This window comes from Marmota monax, unplaced genomic scaffold (assembly GCF_021218885.2).
Source record: "Marmota monax isolate L192 unplaced genomic scaffold, Marmota_monax_Labrador192_F-V1.1 WCK01_AAM20220418_F8-fsc00076, whole genome shotgun sequence".
Lineage (NCBI taxonomy): Eukaryota > Metazoa > Chordata > Mammalia > Rodentia > Sciuridae > Marmota > Marmota monax.
This window is the reverse complement of record NW_026692843.1, coordinates 8,406,043-8,428,558: the sequence shown is the minus strand read 5'-3', so window position 1 is coordinate 8,428,558 and position 22,516 is coordinate 8,406,043. Positions and strand designations below refer to the sequence as shown.

General features: G+C 50.0%; 1 protein-coding gene across 3 annotated transcripts in view; it reads right to left on the bottom strand.

Moving 5' to 3' along the window:
- The window catches only part of Inpp5a (inositol polyphosphate-5-phosphatase A), a 177,717-nt gene that overhangs the window by 58,513 nt on the left and 96,688 nt on the right, over window positions 1-22,516 (bottom strand). For all 3 annotated transcript variants that reach the window (XM_046448787.2, XM_046448788.2, XM_046448789.2), the window contains 2 exons: window positions 13,250-13,313; window positions 4,623-4,726 (listed from right to left, as the gene is read on the bottom strand). In XM_046448787.2, coding sequence (XP_046304743.1) covers window positions 4,623-4,726; window positions 13,250-13,313 — 168 coding nt within the window. The remainder of the gene's footprint in view (window positions 1-4,622; window positions 4,727-13,249; window positions 13,314-22,516) is intronic.

Here is a 22,516-nt window from a genome sequence, read left to right as displayed (position 1 = left end):
ACAATGGGGCATTATTTGCAATAATTATATTAGTAGACTGAAGACATACAATAGAAGACACAATGTTATTTTTGTATAGTATAAGTTGGTAATATTGCATAGTATAATTTGGTATAGTATAAATTGGTAATGTCTTAAGAGTTCTGAAGACATTTTTAACTAAATTACAGATAAATTTAAGAGTAATTTTGTTATAGTCAAATGTTTTGATGAGATATTTGCAGAAAACGTGTTCCTTTTGAGGAACTATAATCACAACTGGTTCAAATTGCATTTCTGAAAGAGTCTATAGCATGAAAAATGGCACAATGCATAACACTGACACTTACAACCTGTGACCCTGAGATCTTCCCACATGTTCTTTTGTCTGGGCTGGGATACAGCACCAGTCCTTTCAGAGACCATGAGAAAGACAGCCTCACCCTCAGTGTCCCATGTACCCTTCTCCACCAAAAGGTGGTCAACAGAGAGGAAAGTAGGGCCCCACCTGTCCAAGACCACCAGCCTGTTGAGAAAGGATCAGAGCTGGGATCCACTTCCCTACTTCCTGGGCCAAAGTTCCTTTCCCCTTCCTGCTTCTGGCCCAGCCTGAGCACTCAGGGTCAAGGTGGGGAGGGGTGGCCCAAAGGCACTGATTCCCCCAAGTCATCAATGGTACAGGAACCTTTCTGACAGAGATCCTCAGAGTGACATCCCCAGGTACTCCCCCCAAAATACACATGCACACACACACAGGCCCACACATGAACACATGCAGCCATATGCACAGATGTACACACAGATATTCTCATGCATAGATTTGGCTGTGCTCAGGGTACATGGTGGAAAACACAGGGATAAGAATCCTGGGTCCTGCTACAGGCCCACATGCTCAGGACCTCAGGGGCTCCTGGAAGTCCCCAGACGTAGATGTTATTGCCTGGGCTGCTGCAAATGAAACCACATTTATGGGTGGAGTGGAGGCCCCTCAAATGTCTGATGGGTCTCTGCCCTCCTGGTCATGTTCTAGAACTTTCTGGTCACTGACCACCTTCTAAACCCTTCAGCTGTGGACTCCCAGGACTAGATAGGGGTGGCAGCAACTTCACAATCCTGGGGAGGTGGCACCCTTGCTCTTGGAGGAGCCACTTAAGTTCAGGTGAAGTCCAAGCCATGCCCACACCTCTCACTCACCACGTGTGGTCTCTGCTTAAGTCCCTGTTAACAGGGCTCCTTGAGCCTGCAGACAGATTGCGAGTACAGGCGGTTTCATCTACTAAAAGACCGCATAAATCGCAGCAGAGGAAAAAGAGGGGCTGGGGGAGGTTATCGCCTTGCAGCCCTGCCGTGGAAGGCCTGCTTGGAGCATTAGTGGAATTAATTCATCTCTCACCAGAGCTGGCGGCAGGGCCTATGATCTATGGTAACAACCAATTTCTCACTACGGGCAAGAGGAAAAAAATGATTCAGCCCGATCGACTACACAAATCTGCTTTTTAAAAATGGCCTCACATTATCTGGAGTGTTGCTCCCAGAGGCGTCATCTGAAATTCATGCCGAGCCAAAAGCACCCATAAATCAACAGAGAAAGTTTTGTTAGTTTTAGATGCAGTGGGCTATAATTATTTAGAATTGCATTATGCTTCTATCAAGGTAATTACATTTAAATTATCCCTAAGTGATGGCAATAAAAGAAAGAGAAATCAGTCTTAAACTAATTCCCTCCCCCAAAATGTGCCTGAACATAGTGAAGGGCCTGGCAGAAGGCATGGGAGCAACGAGCCCACGCAGGGCTGCAGGGGCTCCAGCCAAAGCCTGTCCCCAGCAACACTTCTGCACGGAAGCCCTCAGAGCACAACTTATTTTGTGAAGTCCTGCACGTTAAACAGTATCACATTTCCAATATAATATTGGAGTTCATGATTTTAAAACTGAGATCTCGCTTCTATTAATTGCCAGAATGAAAGGAAGCACACAAATCTGTTTGCACAGCACAGGCCATAAGGGCAAATGCACAGGGTCCTAAGACAGCTTCCCTGATGACAACTCCAAGAGAGCCAATGTCCCCACAGGCCCAAGCCTCATTTGCCACAAAGGACTGCTGTCAGCTGACCACCAGGCTGTGGATGGCAACTTGCTGCTCTTGGAGTCTAGGCTGGAGCCCACTCAAAGACACGCCAGGCCCTTCCTTTCTGTGAGCTTGCTCTTCCAGAAACACACTCTGTCCCCTGCCGGAGGACAGGACAGCATGGCCCCAGAGTGAGGCCACAGGGTACAGGAAGGGCCTGGACCCAGGCGGGCACCTTCCTGTGGGAGGAAGAGCACCATTCACGTTGGGAAGCACGCCTCACCCCACTAGCCCAGGGCGCACAGCACTGCCCACGGGGGCCGAGTCGGAGCACCTTCCCTTCGAGGGGCAGCACAGCACAGCAGAGGCCCCCAGACCTCATTGGTCTGGTTCCTTGTATTACCAAGGCTACGGGGTGGCAAGGTGACACCTTCAGAAGAAGCCCTGCTGAGGGCATCAGGGACTGACAAGGTGCCACAGAAAGACCTTCCTGTCCGGCTACTCTGCCCAGTGCTTGGCTCCTGGCCTTTCCCTGTTCAATAAGAGTACCGTGGTGCTTCACAGAGTCCAGGATGCATCCCCACCCTCCAAGGATGGACAGAAGGTGAGACAAGAGGACCTGTCAACCCAGGTTCTAGAATCATGAGTGAGGTAATCACTGGAATCCCGGGCACCAGCGAGGCCACGCACACTCCCAGGTAAAAAGGTTGCTTGATGGGCCCTGGAGAGAACACCACTCTCCCAGGACACGTGGGAGCTGAGCACACGGTATAGATATGGGCACAAGGCTCTTGGGAGACGACATGCAACAACGGGGAGCAGGTTTTGGGCACAGGCTCACACCAGCTCTGTCTTCAGGGGCCCATGATCTGCTATAGATTCACCACCCTCTTATCAACATTTGAGCCAGTTTAAAGTAGCATTTAAAAGACAAAGTTGCAAAGAAAGATACTCAAACTGCCTGGGGATACCTCAAATGCCAACCCCTCTCCAAGAATCACCACTACACTACCGCCTGTGCCCTGTGTCCAACACTGCCCCCTTCAGTTCACCCTGCCTGGCCTTGGTCCAGCCCTGGCTTCCCCAGAACCCACTGTTTCCTCTTATACCCTTCAGGTCTGCTCTGATCAAAGATGAGACCTGGGTCAGGGTCGGCCCCAAAGAGGTATCTACCAGACTGAGGGCCAGTGTGGGGCAGACGGAGGCTTGAGCTCGGCTATAACTGGCTTCCTGTCCACAGAGGCTCTGAGGTTACTACAGTCCCCACTGGCTTTGCCCACAGCAATGTTGTATTGATACATGGAAGGTCCCAAGTTTTTCTGCCCTCCTCTCTGAACCCCAGACACTGGGTGCAGAGGGGGCAAAGAAGCGGAGCCTGGGGGCAGGCCTGCGCCAGCTGAGCACAGGAGGCTGGCCCACTGACACCATGTCCTTGGCCTGCGGAGGATGGATGAGGAAGCCGAGTCACAGGGTGACAGAGTGCCCATCCTTCATGAGGCGCCACAATCCCCTCACTCAGGCATGGTCATAAAGCAAGTTGATAAAGCTGTGGCCTTGCTCAACATCAGCTCTGCAGGCCAGCGTGGCCACTGTGCTGTGCAGCCCCTCACAGAGCAGTAACTGCAGAAAGGCCTTCTTGGGCTGAGCAGACAAGCCTGGACACGTCCCCGCCTCCTGGTAAGAGTGGACGGGCCGAGGGTAGCAGGCATCGGGGAAGGAGCTCAGTGCCACTTCAGCACTGGAAACACTCTGACCACCAGATAGAAACCCCACTGTGACCTGACAGATGATAAAGGGGCAAGGCCACAGACAGTAATCAGCAGGTAAGCTGCACAGGCTCAGAGGGCTCGGAAGATGCCAGCTCTCAGGAAGGGTTGCCAAGTGGCAGAATCCACGTGGTGTATACAGCCAACAGCTGCAGACAAATAACAGCCACACACAAGAGGAAAGGCTCCAAAGCCCGCGGGACACAGTGCATCAGGACCGTGCGCTTCTGGGCAGTGAGACAGTAAACCACTCCCTGGCGTTTTAATTCCCAGGCCTCCGTGTGAAGCAGCACAACCCTGGGCATGTCCTGGTGCTGGAGGCTAGCTGCCCAGCAGCTCCACCTGGCTTCAACACTCCTGCCCATTGACACGGGCCCAAGGCCTTGTCTGTGAGAGGACCCTGCCCCAGCCCCTGGCCCTGGGAAGGTGAGAGGCGAACCACGTCCCCGTGTGTCCCGGCACATAGTGACTCCTAGCCACAGTGCGGGCTGTTTCTGCCAGTCAGTTGGGCCTCCATGCTCTCTAGGGGGCTGGGTAACTTTCCTGCATGCTTGGGGGAGGGTCTTTTTTCCTGGAAAGGAGGTGCCAAAGAATTGACCAGTCATCTGCTACTGGACTCCACAGGTTCCCTCCACACACATCTAGGATAGCCAGGTCAACCCACATGCATCAGAACCTCCCAGGACAGAATCCTGGAGAATGGCAAAGGCACGCTGTGGTCACCATCAACAGAGCATGAGTTGGTAACTAAATTTCATTCCTGTTTTGCTCACTCTGAGAAACAAATGCTCTGTTGAGAAAGCCAGTACCTCGGGGAAGTAGTCCTGTGGAAACTTCTCCTTCTCCAGCATGGGGGTGCTCTCCAGGGTGTCCGAGTAGATCTCCTTGCCAGTGACCTTTCTATACTTCTTAGCTGGAAAAGACCAGAAGAATGACGTGAATGACCCCATCGCTGGGCCCCATCCAAGCAGCATGTGCCACTCAGGCTGTGCCCTGCTGCGTAGCCCTGGCATTCAGGCAGGTCCCCAGCGGGGAGGAGACAGGCCCACCCCTGGCAGCTGCTCTGGACACCCTGTGGCTCGTAAATTCCTGCTCCACGACCTGGACCCTGACACTCCACTTCATTATCCCCTAGGAGCTCCCAGCGGGTAGATTTACAGGGGCTAATTGGCACCCTCTTTTAAAGCCATGAATATATTGAAGAGGGCTGTGGAATGACCATTCACGTAGACCGTCACATGAATTTATTTAATAACATCGATTTCCTCCACACACACGGCCCCATCACTCATATTCCAGGGAAGAGTTTCCATGTCAGATGGAGGGAGGGACGCACCTGCCTGACCAGCTGCTGCCCAGAGCCCCTCGAGTCCCAAGGACATGGCTCCCCGATGCCTCCCTAGGCTGGCAAGGCCTGTGGATGGGGCTGGCCGGGATTCTGTCTCACATCCCCACGTCCTCAGCGGTATGTGACTAAAGCACCTGACTCCATTTCTCAAATGGCTCCAAAGGCAGGGGCTTGGGGCAGATGGTTGCCAGTCTCTGAAAGACAGCTGGGAGCCCGAGCAGGACGTGGTCCAGAGGCTGCCGTGAGTCAAGGCAGGGCCTGACAGGGCCCAGCCCAGATGGCACCCCAAAGTCCCCTGGGCCAAGAGCAAGCACTCTCAGGGCGACACTCCTGCGGTGTCACATAGATTCTTGGATTCCAGCTTTGGCACATGTGGCAAGCTGTACTGGCAGCTTATGTGCAGAATGGCAGCTAAGACCTGCGGCTTCCGGAGCGCTAACCACACCATGGCAGTTTGGGGCAGCACAGGAGCAGAGTGAGGGATGTGGTGCCAAGAGCCAGGGCTGAGCCCACACTGGGCCGACTCACAGAGAGCCAGGCCTGGGGAGACAAGCTGGAGCCTGGCCTGCCTGGGTCTGTGACCCAAGCAGCTCAGATGGGGAGAGGCTGGGCCAGGGCACTGAGCAGCACACACAAGCACTCTCTGACATGGGATTCTGCACCCATGACTGGGGACTGCCCACATAACCAAAGCTGCACTTCTTAACGATCCACCAGCTAAACCATGACAGCCTCTGAGGTCTCAGCACCCTGCTCACGATGGACATGCAGGATAGGTACCACGCTAGCATGCAGCTACAGAAGGCGGTGCAGGCTGTGGGGTCCATGGTGTTTCAGGTGGCTGCAGGAAGCCACTGTGCTTGAGAGGAGAAGCAAAGGACTGTCTTGCTTTCCTCTGAGGATGGGGAAGAGACTGGGGCAGGAGTAAAGGGAGGGCCTTCCTTGTTTAAAAAACTGGTTTTTGGAAAACTGTTAGGTTTACACAAAAAGGAGCAACATAGTTCTCACGTGTACCCTCCAACCCCTCTACTGGTATGCAGGTGGCAACTGAGGAACCAGGATGGACAGAGTATTACAAATGAAGTCCCCTGTCCATTTGGGGCTTCGCTCTTCTTGCTGCACATTCTAAGGGCTCTGACAGATGCATAAGAATGTCCTGTGTCCACCAGTATAGGTCGTGCAAAGCAGTGTCTCTATCCTAAACGCTCCCTGGGCCACAGGCTCACTGCTCTACCCCACGCAGCCACTGGTCTTTCAGTGTCCACTTGGGTTTCCTTTTCCAGACTGAGACCCTACACCAGTCAGCAATTCAGACTCTTCTTCCACCTTCCCGTGTCCTCCAGGGGCTGAGCAGCACTCCAGGCTGCTCACCACCTGCCTGAAGACTGCAGAGGACATCTGGAAGCCAGTGGCATGGGCCTTCTGATGGCCCTTCCTCAAAGCTGTTGGAGATTCTGAGGATGTTCCTCTCCACATAACTTTTATGAGCAGTCCACTTACAGGAAGTAACTCATGCTTTACCTGTAGATCAAGTGGAGAAGAACTGAAATCTTGAGAACTTTATCTTCCTATCGTTCTGAGTCCATTTAGGTGCTGCAACAACATACCACAGCCTGGAGGGTGTGAATGATTTGTTTCTCACAGTTCTAGAGGCTAGAAGTCCAGAATGAAGGCGTTGGTGGACTCTGAGTCTGGCAAGTGTCCTCCCATGCTAGAAGGGCAAGCTGGGTCTGGGCCTCTTTCAAAGGCTGTGCCCTCGTGGCCAGGGCCCTCCCAAAGGCCTGTCTCCCGATGTCTTCACTTTGGAATTCAATATATGAATGGGGGGTGGTGCGCACACAAGCACTCAGATCACGTGAATAGGGCATAATTCCATTTTCCCAGACCTTTGATTTCTTTCATTAGAGGTTTATAGTTTTCCTCACAGAGATCTTGGTTTAAACCATATTTTGTTTTGTTTTACTAAGTACTACTTTTAGTGTGTGCTCATGTAAACAGTTTGTTCTTTTAATTCCAAATTCCGCCTGTTATTTGCACATATGTAGGAAAGCAGTAAGCTGTGTTAACTGTATCCTGCAACACTGCTATAATTGCTTCTAAGTACCAACCTTCTCAGGCTCTGTTGACTTTTTAGGATTCTCTAAATAGAAAATCATGCCATATGAGAACACCCACCCCCAAATATTCCTTCATTTCTTTTTCTTTCTTTTTTGCCTTTTTCGTCTTATTTCAAGAGCTAAGATTTCCAGTAGGATGCCATAGTGGTTGAGAGGGAACATCCTTGCCTTGTTCCTGATCTCTTCCTCAAATTTTCTGTTTACTAATGTCTCATTAATTTTGATGCTAGCTGTAGTTTACTTATTTTTGCAGACATTTCCTCTCTCTTTTTAACCAAGTTTTTAATCTATTTCTAGTTTGCTCAAAGTTTTCATCATGAATGGATGCTATATTCTATCATATGCTTGTCCATATCTACTGAGTAATCACATAATCTTCTTCCTCAACCTGCTGATATGATGGGTCACATTAGTTGATTTTCAAATGCCAAGCCAGTCTGAAATATCTGGAATGAATCCCAGTCACAGTGTAAAACCCTTCTAATACATTCCTGGGTTCAATTCCCTAAAATCTTGTTGAGAACACTTGCATTGTGTGAGCACGAGAGACACAGTCTGCAGTGCTCCTTCAGGATGGCCCTCTGGTTTCGGTTACAGGTGGTAATGCATGCTGGCCCCACAGAACTAAGGAGGCACCCACTGCTCTATCTCCTGAGAGCAACTGTGGAGAGCTAGTGGAATCTTCCTTCAGTGCTTGACAGGTTAACTAGGAAACCCATCTGGGCCTGGTGTCTTCTTTTTGATTAATTTCCATTAATGGCTACAGGTTTATTCAGGTTACCTAGCCCTTCTTGTATGAGGATGAAGAATTGGTCTATTACCTTGTTAAATTAAAGGCATAGACTTTTTCATAACAGTCCTTTATTGTGTTCTTAAGGGATCAGTAGTGTTGGTCTCTCTTTGATTTCTGATATTAATAACTTGTGTCTTTTCTTTCTTTTTCTTTTTGGTTAGTATGGCTAGAAGTTTATCCATTTAATTGATTTTTTTTTTTCAAAGAACTAATTTTGTTTTTTTGATTTCTCTATTTTTAATTCTGTTGATTTCTGCTCTGATTTCTATTATTTCTTTTCTTCTGCTTACTTTGGCTTTAATTTTTCTTCCTCAGCTTTCCTAAGGTTGAAGGGTAGATCACTGATTTCAGATATTTCTTCTAAGATATGCATTTGATGCTATAAATCTCCCTCGCAGCATAGTTATTGCTAATAGTCCATGAATTCTAATAGGCTGCATTTTTCATTTAGTTAAAATATTTTAAAAATTTCTCTTGATACTTCTCATTTCACCCATGTGTTAATCAGAAATGTGTACTCAATCTCCAGATATTTGGGGATTTTCTAGCAATCCCCATGTTTCTGATAACTCATTTAACTCTATTGTGATCTGGGAGCAGACTTCATATGATTTCTCTTCTTTCAAATTTGTAAAGGTGCTCTCTGTGGCCCAGAACATGGGCTATCTTAGTAAATGTTCCATGTCAGCTAAAGAAGAATGTATGTTCTGCTGTTGTTGGATGAATTGCTCCATAAGTGACAATTAGCTCAAGTCGCTTGGTGGTACTGTTGAATTCAACTATGTTCTTAGTGATTTTCTGCCTGCTGGATCTGTCCATTTGTGATAGAGGGTGCCGAGGTTGCCAACTCTAATTGTGAGTCCCTCCATTTCTCCTTGCAGATCAGCCTTTGCCGCACATATTTTGATGCTCTGTTGTCATGTACATACACATTGAGGATTGCTACATCTTGGAGAACTGACATCTTTGTCACTATGTAATGTCTCTTTATATTGCTGATAATTTTCCTTGCTCTGAAGTTTAATTTGTCTGAAAGTAATATAGCTATTCAAGTTTTGGTTTGGATATGTGTCCCTCCAAAGGCTCATGTGTGAAACAATGCAAGAATGTTCCCAGGTAAGATAATTAGATTACAAGAGTTATAATCTAATTAGTGGATCGATTCACTGATAGGGATTAACTGAGTGGTAACTGTAAGCAGGAGGGGAGTGGCTGGAGGAGGTGGAGATGTGTCTTTGGTCTTGGTGGGTAGAGCTTTCTCTGCTTCCTGTCAGCTATGTCCTAAGCTGCTTCCTTCCCCCATGCTCTGCTGTCATGATGTTCTCCCTTGGGCCGAGAGGTTTGGAGTCAGCTGTCTACGGACTGAGACCTCCGAAACTGTAAATCAAAATAGATATCTTCCTCTTCTAAATTGTTCTTGTCAGGTCTTTTGGACACAGAGATGAAAAACAAAAAAAAAAATCTGACTAAAACAGAAATTGGTACTGAGAAGTGGGTTATTGCTGTGACTAACCTGACCACATGGTTCAGAAACTTTTGGAGCTTTTTGGAATTTGGAGGAAGAATTTTTAAAACTTTTGAGATGTAAGCTAGAAAAGCTTTCCAATGTTCTAAGTGTAGCTCAATGGACAATTCTGGTGGGAGTTCAGAAGACCAGAATGCTGACAGGACTGTGGACAATAAAGACTGGGCTCACGAGGTTTCAGAATAAGAAGATTCTATAGGAAATTGGACTAGAGATCATTCAAGTAATGTGCTGGCAACAAAACTGTCTACAGTTTGTCCATGTCCTGAGACTTTCTGTGAGGCTGTCATTAAAGGTGATGGACTAATTAACTGGGCAGAGGAAATTTCAAAGCAACAGAGAATTCAGGTAGCCTGAATGGATATTGCTGACATCTTCTACCCGGGTTTACTCTGATATCAGGAGTACAGAGCAAAGCAGAAAGATTTGAGAAACTTGCAGTTTGGCAAGTGAAACTGGGGCTAAGGATGGTGTGGTTGCTAAACTGATTACACCACTAAAGAAATGCTAAGTACTTTACCCAGAAACAATAGATACAATGGCTTGAGAGCATCTCAGGCTCATAATGGTGCCCTGCTTGTGGCATGGGGTAGGGGAGTAAGGGGGTTTGCAGGAAGTTGTTTTATTATGAGGCACTCAGAGGCTGCTGCAGCCATCCATGGTCCAGGAAGCTTGGCTACTGCTCGAGATGGTGGCAGACCTTGGTGTCAACTACTTGATGCTGATTCTGCAGCATTGAAGGATGCTGGAGTTAGTTAGGGGGTCATGAGGGCTTCTACTAGATTTCAAAGGAAAACCTGAGAGGCCAGGCAAAATGTAGCAGGGTTGGAGTCCCTGCAGGCTACCCCTGAGAGGGTGATGCATGAAGATATAGGAAGGAAGCTGAAATGGCAGTAAAAACCCTGAGATTAAGAGATGCCAGTAATATAGGACATCTGCTAAGGAAGCTGCAGCTTCCAGCAGAAACAAGCCAAGAGAGAGGCTATCCAGGCTGTAACCAGAGAGGCCAGAGGGGAAGAGGTGTAAAAAAGCATCGTGGAGAGAATATCAGTATTCTGTGTAGCCCAGATGCTGGATGTGCAACTATAGTTTTTGTTTGCCCAGCTAGATTTTGGTCTTGCTTTCGTCCCATCTCTTCTTTTTATGCCTCTATTTTCCCCTACTGGAATAGAAATATTTATTTTGTGCTATTATATGCTGAATATATGAAACTTGTTTTTTAATCTTTACAGGAGAAAGAGTTTTCCTGGAGTGTCAGATATTCTGGACTTAGCACTTTTGGGCAATGCTAAAACTGTTAAGACTGTTGGAACTCTTGAAAATGGACTAAGTGTATTTTGCATTGTGAGATGGGCATGAGCTTTTGGAGGTCATAGGCTGAATTGTTAAGGTTTGGACATGTGGTATCCCCCACAAGTTCATGTGTGAGACAATGAAAGAACTTTCAGAGATAAAATTATTAGATTATGAAAGTTGTAGCCTACTTGGTTTCATTTTGTCTCCTACTCCTTCTGTCTTCTGTGGTTTTTATTGAGCATTTTATATGGTTCCATTCTTTTAAATAAAAGTTCACTTTCTTTTTTTTTTTTTTTTTTTTTGTACCAGGGGCACTTTACCACTGAGTCACATCCCCAGCTTTTTTAAAAAAATTATTTTGAGAGAGGGTCTTGTTAAGTTGCGTAGGACCTTAACCCTAACTTACTAAAGTTAGTTGGCTTTTAACTTGCAATCCTCAGCCTCTTGAGTTGCAGGGATCACAGCCATGAACCACTGTGTCTAGCTTAAATTCACTTTCAAAAACCACTGATCTCCTTCATAAGCAGTACACATTTCTTATAACAGATATTCCCAGCAGATTGGACCGAGTGACACAGTCCTCTTGAGGGCAGACCTTGTGCAGAAGAAGAGAGACTCCTGGTCTTGACCATGAGAATGTGGAGGGCAGGGCTCCTGGTGGTAGAACCCACAATGTGTGGTCCCGGGAGTTTTCTCCCCACCCTAGTCCACGCTCAGCCTTAGTTCCCACAGCACAGACTCCAGGGGCCGCTCCTGCTCCTCAGAAGCCATGACCCTGTGCCTGTGTGTGTGTGTCCTGGGCACGGGATGTCCCTGTTCTCTCAGCCCCTGGTGGATCTGGGAAGGGCTGTCTATATGAAGTTTGTTTAGCTTCCTCTGAGAATAGGAGCCGGGCCTTTCAAACTGCTCACATGTTGGTCAGAACTGGAGTCCAGACAACCTCGTTTCTTTATCTTTGGGTACTCCTTAAATTTCAAAATAGGTCCTTATTTTTTTAATTCAGGCTATTACTTTTAAAAGTTTATTCAAACTTTTTACAAATTCTAAATTGTTCTACCGTAACTCAAAGCCAGAAGAACAAGAGATATGAGGAGCAGGGGGCAGCCATACTCACCCCAGCCTGTGACCCCATAAGACACATGCCAGGTGACACTGACAGGTCGGTCACAACAGCTGCTGGGCTGCCACTGTGAGCATCTGCACCATCCTGGAATCACACAAGCACCTGAGTTCGTGTCCACTGTCTTACCTCATTTATGCCCTTCCAACAAAGTGGAAGCCCCTCAGGAAGGCTTTGCTCAAGTTACACACCAGTCTAATGCTACAGTTCTGAACAAACTGTAAGTTAGTCTGACTGATTTCATTTAGTAGTAAAATACGTATACAGAGATTCCTTTGGGGGAAAAAAACAAAGAAGAAAAGAAAGTTGCACAGGTTTGAGATCCCTTTAGGCTTGACATACAACCTTCTCAGGAGCTACCCCCATCTGCCCTCAGCTTCACCCAGGACACACTATGTCTGAACATCTGCCATTGAGGACATGGTGCCTACAGGGCCACAGGCAAAGGCCCAAGAGCTCCCTTTCCAACACACGCCTCATGGGAGCACCAGGTGCTGGTATTTAAAAGTATCTGAAAAGCCACAGACAGCAAGCAGTGACAAAGCTTCCCGTTGTTGACAGTGAAGGACTGCAGCTCAAGCAATGCAGAGGAATGCTCCCCAAACAAGCACAGGGCCCTGCCTGGTGGGGAGAAGCAGAAATCACCACCTAAATCCATGGACAGAATGAGCTGCTGTCACGGCTAGCACAACCTTAATGACATCTCAGGGTGATGTGCCTGACTCCAGACCTGCATGGAGCTCAGGACGGTTTATGTGCAACAGGAACAGAGAAATCACATGGACGGTGACATGGATATCCCATATCTGGTGGGCCCACACTGAAATCTCCCTTCTGCCTCAGGAAGGACAAGGGTGGCAGGCATCTCATCAGGAGCATCTCAGAGTGCAGGTACAGATGCTGGTCTTGAAACGAGGGCAGCATTCTCCATGGCCACAACCACATTCTCTTGCCCACTTCTGCTTCTGATGGACACGATCCTCTTATTCTGCTTCATTTTCTCACATTCAACAGGAACACCATTTCCTTCTCCTTGGGACTCCTGTGGGAAAGCCAGGTCCCCAGCCAGGGCCTCAGCCAGAGCAGAAGATGTGGCTGGGGAAGCAGCCCAGGACCAGACAAGCAGGACAGCCAGGAGCTTACATGGTACACCAAACCCAGACCACACAGGCCCTCTCACAAGGACACAGGCAGAGCGGACCCAGAGCAGGCAACAGAAGTCAGAATGGACTCTTACCTTTAAAGTCAAACTGGTAGATGTTTTTTAAGGATTCATGAAGAAAATAAAAGCTTCCTAGTGCCTATAAGAGGAAAAAGAAAGACCAGATCAGAGGCTGTGCTGGGAGCATTCCCAGCCTCAGTGAGGCTCTGAGCAATGAGTGAAGGCATTCCTAAGAGCTGGGGTTTACCTCAGGGGCAGAGTACTTGCCTGGCATGTGCAGGGTCCTCAGCTTGATCCAGAACCCCAGGGGTGGGGAGCAGTGGCACCTAAGCCACAGCAGGTTAACTACCTCTGACTTAATTGTGGCCACTGCCACACAGGCTTGCCCTGAGGGCCTGCCAGTACCCAACCCACCTCCAGGCTTGGGTGCACAACTAAACTGGGAGATGGGGGCCAGGGCTGGACTGGGCTGGGCGTCTCCAAGGGCTGACCCTTAGCTCCAACCCTGGCTGGCTCAGCTGTCCCTACGTGGCGTGGGCTCTGCACACCCACCCACTGGACACTGGCCTCTATCTGTCTAGCCCCTGCCTCCCTCTCACCTCTTCCTTCCTCAGGACTGGCCTGCAACTGCATGCCCTACAACCATCAGACATGCCCCATCTGTGGACTGAATAAGCAATCACGGATGCCTGCTGCATGCCACACGGCATTCTGCGTTCTGGGCAGGGAGACCCACAGGGCAAGGCTGGCCGTGAAACAGCACACTGTGCTAAGTTACCTGCTACTGATCTGAAATTCAACTTTCGCTTGCTGCTTTTACATATACATGTATATATACAGTGTATGCATGTTCATACATGTATATTTACGCACATGCATGTATGTATGTACATAAACATATTTTTCTTTTGCTAAATTCATCAATCCTGACAAGAGCCCTGGGGAACCTCTACCACTGGCTGCAGTGGTGGTTACAAAACTGCACACATTCGTCGGAACTCACTGGCTTGTCCTTTACAATTAAATTTTGCTTTTATAAACTCAACAAACAAGGCTTACTTTTGTGGACCCCTCAACCCTACACAAAAGACATAAGAAGTCCACAGAGGGCTGAGCTAATAAGATGGGGCACAAGGATGCTGGTCAGGGGAACCTGACCATGGCCAGACCACACAGGGCCTTGCATGTGGGAGAAGAGTTGGTTCTGTCTCAACTTTGTTTGAGTCCACTCCTCAGATTAGGGAATGTGCAGGCCAAGGATGCAGTATGTCCTCACACACGTGCACATACCTGGGGCTTTGCTTCTGGCTGAACAATGAAAGGCCCCATGGTACTTCACTCCCACTCACAGTGTGGGACTCCGACAAGACCTCTCTCCTCCATGACCACGACAGTACCACTCACTGCAGAAATCGACAGTGGCATCCACATGCCACCTGACATCAAAGCCCAATCAGTTTCCCCCTTGCCCCAAGTGTCTTCCACAGCCCTCCACACACTGAGCCCTGCAGCTCTGTGGACATGGGCTGCCTTACACAGCTGGCTTGGGTGCGATGGTGGACAAAGACTGTGACATGGGAGGCTACTGAAGCCACCCAGCGCTGCGGGGCAGCCAGGTGGGAAGTAAAGCGGCCAGGTTGGGGCATGTTGTGAACTTTTTAAGGGAGGATTGTGGGGCGTGGATGGGATGTAGCGACACTGGCCCGGTCCCTGCCAGTGTCTCACATCCCTTTGGCCCCTGGATGGCTCTGCAGCCCACTGGTATGGTCTCCACTGCACAAGGAGCCAAGGAGGCTGTGCTTGGCAGGCCCAGCTAAGAGCAGCACAGCAGGCCAGGAGCACGGGCTCCCCAGGTGACTGTGCACACAGAGATGTAAAGCCCAACGCTCCCTGTACCTGGCCTCCCTGAAACACCAGAGCCAGCCTCAGTGCTACCTCCTTGACAACTTTTATTGAAAAGGCAATCTAGCAACATACAGAAGATCTTTTCAAATCCCATAGTCCTCGGCCACAAAATCCCGCCCTGGACCCATGGCAGCTCCTCAGAGGCAACTCACAAGCAGCACACAGAGCAAGCCTCCTTCAAAAGCCTGCATTCGTGGTCCCAGCACTTCCAAAGGAGGTGCATGTTCAAGGAGACAGACAGTTACCTTTCCACAATCCACTGATCTGGTTCCACATAAACAAATATTTAACAATGTAGACAAAGGTGAAATGTACCACCATGTAAAATTTAGATGGAAAATAAACTTGTTTTAACAATAATGAACAAAAAGTATTAGAATCAGTCAACTCTTGCCTCGAAAAATGCCACGTCATTCTCCGTCCAGGGCCAGGTCTGCACTGCACTTGCCAGACTGTGCCCCTGCAGAGCCGGGGGGCAGGTGAGCATGGTGAGGCCCTGGTGAGGCCCCTGATCGAAATACAGATAGGTCCTCGCTGACCTCTGCTTTTTAGGACGAGACTGACAGTCCGTGAGTAGAAACTCCAATCTGCAAAGCTAAAACTCAGATTCTTCTGGAACACCATCTGGTTTTAAAATTTCTTTTCTAGCTGTCAGACACCTGAAATTCATGATCACTAATGCAGGAGACCCCAATCTAGTCCTCACAAGCAGGGCACCCTGGTCTCTGATGTGGTGCGAGCCACACCTCCGGGAGGCTGTGCCCTGCTTCTGTTGCTCTGTGTATGTGTGTGGACTGCCACCTGCTGTCCTGGGTCCAAGATGACCAAACCCAGTGTTAGACCCTTGGCTCTCTGCACACCACCTATGTCCTCTGCCTCTCCCCAAATCTCCTCTTGATCATGCTCCCCAGGTTCCACCCTCCCACCCACTCAGCCGCACGCCATGGAGCCTGGCGTCCAGTCTCTTATGACTCCTGTGGACACCATCCACTCTTTCCATCTCTACCCACACCCCACAGCCCATCTTCCTGCCCAGTCCCCTGCTCATCACATCACCTCTGTCTCTGGAAGAACCCAGAGCTTCCACTGGCCCGTGTCTGCCTCTGTCTCCATTCATATAGTAGCAGCCAGGTTCCTGTGCACTGTGATCAGAGACCAGCAGATCCACTAAGGCACTTGCCTCTGGGCTCAGAAAGATGGACTGAGTTAAGGTCAGAGGACACCTCACCAGAGAACAACGTGAAACTCTTGGACACAGCAGCTAGCTCCTGCTATGGATCAGAACATACTCTGAGGTGCACAACAGGGCTCTTCTCCGGCCCCCAAGGCCCTGGACGCGAGGGGTTGCTTGGACTGCCATGCAGTGTTTGTTGAGACCTAGGAAAGGGGACCAGCCACAGCTGAGCCGCAGTGCACATCCTGCTCCAGCTGGGGAGGGCTGGGGCAGGATGTGAGCTCCTATGTACACACACGTGTACACACACTGCCCGAGGAAGGCAGGAGTGCCCCAGCCCCACATCCTAGCCACCAACCAACTGCAAGCCACTTGGGCCCACAGATTTTCAAAATCTTCTGTCCAGGAGCCAGAGTGAAGGAAGCCCTGAGAGGTGCCTCTGGTGACCTGTGGGTGGGCCTACACTGTTCCAGAGCACCTCCTCTAGCAGCTGGTCCAACACAGTGCACAGGATCTCTGCCTCACAGACAAGCCAGAGGTCAGGAGGTTGTGCGTGGGGCCCTACACTAGACCCCAGGCCTGGCCCGTGAAGTGACTTTGACCCTGAGTGTTTCCACATCCCTGGCTCTAGGGCCTGCCTCATGGCACGCTGCCGACAGGTCCTGAGCTGGCGGACCGGATGCAGCATGTTCTCCAGCCAGCAGGCACCCTGGTGAGCATCCTCACAGGGAAGGAGTCACCTTCACTGCAGGCCCTGAGAGCAGCCAGCTTTTAGTGGCTTTCTTTAGCAAAGTCGAGTTGAGGCCACCTCTTGGTATGAGAGAGTGACCATGCTCCTCCAGGACCCAGGGAAGAAAATGCCAAGACCATGCCCAAGGTGAACAGAGTGTCCCCTCTCCAGAGCTGTTTTTGAGATGGAGGAACTGAAGAGGTGAGAGGAAGGCCACACAGTCAGTCACACACCTCTCACCACGTGACTAAAGCTGATGTCACTCCATAAAGTCCACCATAGATAAATGGAAAAACATTGCCAGTTTAGATACAGAAACTAATTCACAATCAGTGAGTGACTGAAGTTCAACCCAACTTCCCTGTGTCCACCCACTCTGTCCATATGACCAGGGGCCCAGGGACTGGGTGTCTGTGTGACAGTGATTTGGGCCTGCCAGAAGGAAGCTGCCAGCGCCCAGGGCCCTGACCATGGCCCATGTAGACAGACTCCTGTCATGGCCTGTTTGGCGAGGAAAAACTGAATTACTTCTTACACACTGATAAACCTGATGGTCAGGAGGGCTTAATTTTCCACTAGTGAGAAGCCATACAGCTGCTGCTGGTTCCGCCACAACTGCAGGTGCAGGGCAGGGGCCCTGTTGCCCCTGGAGGCAGTGACAGGAGCCAGAGCTCCCCACAGTGCTGAGGAGCAGGCTGGTGGCTGTCCACGCAGGGCCAGACTCCCTGCTCAGCTGGCACATGGCAGGCACTGCCCCTCACATTGAGCAGCCACTTCCTTGGGGCGAAGCAGGCTTCTCAGGGCACTCGGCAGCAACGTGGGGCTCCTGGCTGAGATGCAGCGTCTGCAAGGCCACCCAGACATGTCTCTGGCCTCAGTCAGGGCACAGTGATGTGGCAAGGCTCATACATGGCACTCTTTAGCTCTGGAAGCCGAGTCTGACAGCAGGAGACCCACTTGGCAAACAGAGCCAGAACTGCTGCGGCAGACCCCTGCGCACGCCTGAGCAGAACAGGACTTAGGAACACACGCTGCGCAGCACGAGGCAGTGAGGAATGTGGGCCCAAGCTCTGGCTGCAGGCTGTGGGGCAAGGGTGGATGTAAAGCTGCACATGAGCTGCACCCCCATCACTGCTGACCAGCAGCACATCAGTCAGTAACCTGCACCAATGTATCCCACCCTGAGGTCAGCAAGAAAGCACTGTGCTAACCTGGGGCCTTCTACAGGAGGCTTGCTCTTCCAGGAAACAGCAAACTCATACGCTCAAATCGAAACACTCAGCACTGAGGAGTGAACAGGAGGACCTCTTCCTCTCAGATACTAAAACCACCCAAAATCTGTGTGACCCCGAGGTAGCAAGAGGGCCATGGACCAACAGCCAGGTCCCTGTGAACTATCAGCTGACTACCAACAGCACCGCAGAGATGACCACAGTGAGCTCCCAGGAAGCCAGCCAGGGCAGGGGTGGTAGAGGAACTACAGCAGAGGGCCAGGGACCCTCCCATGGGCCAAATGCTTCATAATTTTTGCTACTGGAGAAGTAACAAAATTATGCCTCATTCTTTATTTTGCATTTTCATTATACTAACATAATTGAAAATTTATTTTTTTCTTTTGTAGTTCTGGGGAGGAACTCAGGGCCTTGTACATGATAGGCATGTGCTCTACCATTTTAGAAGGTACCATTTTACCCTCCTTTTGTCTAGGATTTTTTTATTGTGGTAAAATACACATAAATGATTACCCGCTTAGCCATTTCTCTGTGCACAATCCAATGGTGTTAAACACACCTGCAATGCTGCACAGCCACCAGCACACCCCTCTGCAGAGCTCCTCTCAGCTTCCCAACTCTAAACTCTACATGTGACACAGGTGCTCAGGGTCTCCCCTCTTCCCAGGCGCTGTCAGCCACCTTTCTACCTCCTGCTTCTAGGCACAGGCCTGCTCCAGGTACAAGCACGCAGCATCTGTCTTTCTGCGACTGCCTCTGACCCTCAGCATCACATCCTCCAGGTTTATCCATGCCACAGCAGGAGACAGGATTTCCTTCCTTCTCCAGGCTGAGTGACATCCCACTGTAGGCGTGTGCCTTCTGCATGTGCATGCATGCACATATGGACCCTTGTTCCTCCTGCGTTTCTGCTGTGGTGACCCACGCTGCTGTAAAAGGGTACAGATAGATGTCTCTGAGCCCCTGATTTCAGTTACTGTGGATACATACACAAAGGTGGATTGCTGGATCACATGGTGATTCCTTCCATAAATTTAAGGAGTGGCCATACTCTTCTCCACAGTGGCTGCCTCATTTTACATTCCCAATAATGGTTAAGGGCCCCTTCCAATTTCTCCTAATCATTATCAATATTTCCTATTTTCTGCTTTTTTTTAAATAGGAGCCATCACAACAGGTATAATTAGTTTTTAAATTTATTTTTAATTGACAAAATCACAGCTCACTGAAGTTGATTTTCATATCTGCAGTAATTAGTGATGCTGAGCATTTTTTCATGTGTTTATGTGCCTATTTCCTTTGGGGAAATGTCTATTCAAGTCTCCTGTCTGTTTTTAATCAGGTTCTTTCCTTTTATTGTTGAGTTCTGGGAGTTCTCTATATAGCCTGGATATTGACTTTTTATCAGACATCTGACTTCAGTCTGGAGTTCAGGGACAATGTGTGGGTAAAAGTGGACATTTCTGAGCTGTCTTTAAAGGTCGATACCTGAAACCGTGAGGATGCTGGGGGACAAGTTTAGGTCCAGGCCTAGGGCCTAAGCCCTGGGCATCATGTCAGCACAAGGTTGAGGCAATGGGGAGCATGTGCAAAGACAGAATAGGGCTAACTAATGCTGTGAAGCCATAGAGGGCCAGAGAATACTCCTGGACATTGGCTGGTCAGGGTCGTGAGGCTTCTCAATAGCAAAGGACCTCTTCTTTCTTCTCTCCAAGTGACACCATCATACTATCCAGGGAGTGCACCCCAAGAATTCTCCCCCCTCCTTGCCTCCCCCCGGAGCTCTCACATGCACGGAGCTAGTCTTTCCTCCAACTCCAGCATCACCCGTCCAGGCGGCTGCACAGTCCCCACCTTGATCTCTCCTGAGTCTCGTCCTCCACAGCTCAGGAGGTCTGCCAGCTCTCACTCCTTTCCTGCTCCCACAGAGAACCACAGATCTCTCCCGTTCCTCCAGCATCATCCCACCAACATGCCTCTCCCCCAAACACCCACTGCACATTCTATGAACTACACACAACTACCCATCTCCAACTTCCATTCTCTCCAAAGCCAGATCAGGCCACTGTCATCTCCCAAATGGAACCTGCTTCTTCTACTGCTATTGCCCCCAGATCTCTTCTCTGCCTAGAATCCAGGACGGGCTTTTACAATATGTATCTGCTCCTCTCTAACGCTCCAGTCCCCAGTGGCTCGCAGAGGTTCCCACACCTCCCAGCTCATAAAGCTCCAGCCACACTGGTTACTCATGCCCCGGAGTAGAACAAATTCTTCTGCCACTGAAGCAGTGATGTGTTTTTCCTTCCCTTCTTATAGGCTTATCACATGAGCCCCCTGCTGCCCCAGGTCCCCGTGAAATCTGGCTCTTCCAAGCAGCCTTCCCTGAGTGCTCCCTGCAGAGACTCCGGCAGGCCTGGCCCACCTTCAAGGTGCTGCCCATTGGAGCTGCCTGTGTGCTCTCCTCTGTCTCCTCACAGAGGAGGGAGTTCCTACAGGGCAGGAACAGGCCATGAGCCCCCAGCACAGTGCTCAGCTCACGAAAGCAACTGCACTAAACTCCGAGAGTGGCTGGCTAAGCAGCTACGGCCAGCAAGCAGACCGGCGCACTTAGCTCCGAAACACAACCTGACGCAGCTTCACAGCACTTCTGAAGCTGAGGAGATCCAAAAAAACGCAACTTTCTTCACTGTATCACCAATGTAAGCCCCTTAACACATCGAGTAATAAATCAAAGCAAAGTTACTATAACATTCAATAGATTACAACCAATAATATATCAAACAAAGCTTCTACGTAAGTCAACAGAGCTCCGTTGGCTTTTCCCTGTGTCACAAGCTTGTCGATGGCCAGGAAGAGGCCATGAAACTTCCCGTTCCCCAGTGCCACCCAGAGCTGAATGCAGCAAGCCCCACTCACAAGGTGCCCCCTCCAGAAGCCAGTCACCACTACTGAGGGAAGGCAGACACACTCATAGCACTGCCCTTCCCAGTCCAGCTCCCAGGATGGACAGGAGATGACGGCACAGGGCAGGCCCCTGCCTGACCCTCAGCACCAAGCCAGTCCCAGCCTGGCCGCCAGCCTACCAGATGCACACGTAATCTCATTCCACCTCCCGTCCAACGGCCGACATGAGCAGTTAATTAAATTGGCTGTCCACTGTATTCATCCACTTACAAAGTTAATGATATTCCGTCCCTGAATTAAAGAGCATTTTATAAAGCGTGCACCATGGGAGCTGGCATGTGTACACGGGGTGCTGAACCCTGTCACAGCTCCTGGTTGTTGTGTCCCCAATTAAGTAGCCCAGGAAGGGCAGAGCCTGTCTGCCAGGGCAAAGCACAAGTCATCCTGACAGCAAGGGTAAACAGTGCTCACAGCAGCCACTCAATACCTCACACACGCCTGTTGACATCCTCCCTGCCGCGGTGAACGTGGCAGGAGCACAGCCAGGAGCACCGCCAGGTGGTCCTCCTACCGGGCCCTGAGATCCAGCTGTCAGGAAGGACTGCAGTCCCACAGGTGCCTCACCCAAAGCTGCAGAACCCCCTACAGAGAAGGCCACAACTAGTGTGCAAAGGCCATGCCCTTCCCTGTGGAAGCACAATTCCCTCGGGCCCCACCAGCATTCACACAGTCTCAGGCATCTCAGACACATCGGTGGCAACAGGCAGAGCCCAAGCTGGCAGAGGCACATGAGTGAGGAAGGACTCGGGAAACCAAGTGGGCACCACCATGCTCAGGATGGAGGGAGCTCAAATAGGCATCCAGCCCAGAAGAGCTGGGGCCAAACACCCAAGCACCACAGGGAGCGTCCAAGGTGGCTGGATGCACAGGTCAAGAGGTCAGGTCAGAGGCCTGGACAGTCCTCAGAACCATGGAATGATGAGTTTACAGAGGGGCTGGAGCCAGAGAAAAGGACAGGGCAAGGGACTAGACCTGGCCATCAATAGAGAGGTACCTGAAGTAGACAGAGAAGAAGCTACCAGTCAGTGGAAACAAGGGGCAAAAGAGGGACGAGGAGTGGTCAGGGAGACAGAAGACAGTTGAGGAGACAAAGAATGTTTCAAGAGAAAAGGAGCAGCCAAGGGACAGGAGCCATCAGTGGGGGCCAGAGGAGGTTAGAGAGGACAAGGGGAAGTAGAGGGAACAGAGTGCTTAGGGGGACAAGGAGCAGACGGGTGATAAGGGTAGACAGGAGGGACAAGTCATCAAGGGGACAGAGTGTCTGGGGGAATGAGGAAAAGCAGGGGAGGATCAGGAACCAAGAGCAGGTAGAGGGGGTGACTCCAGGTGCACAGTGC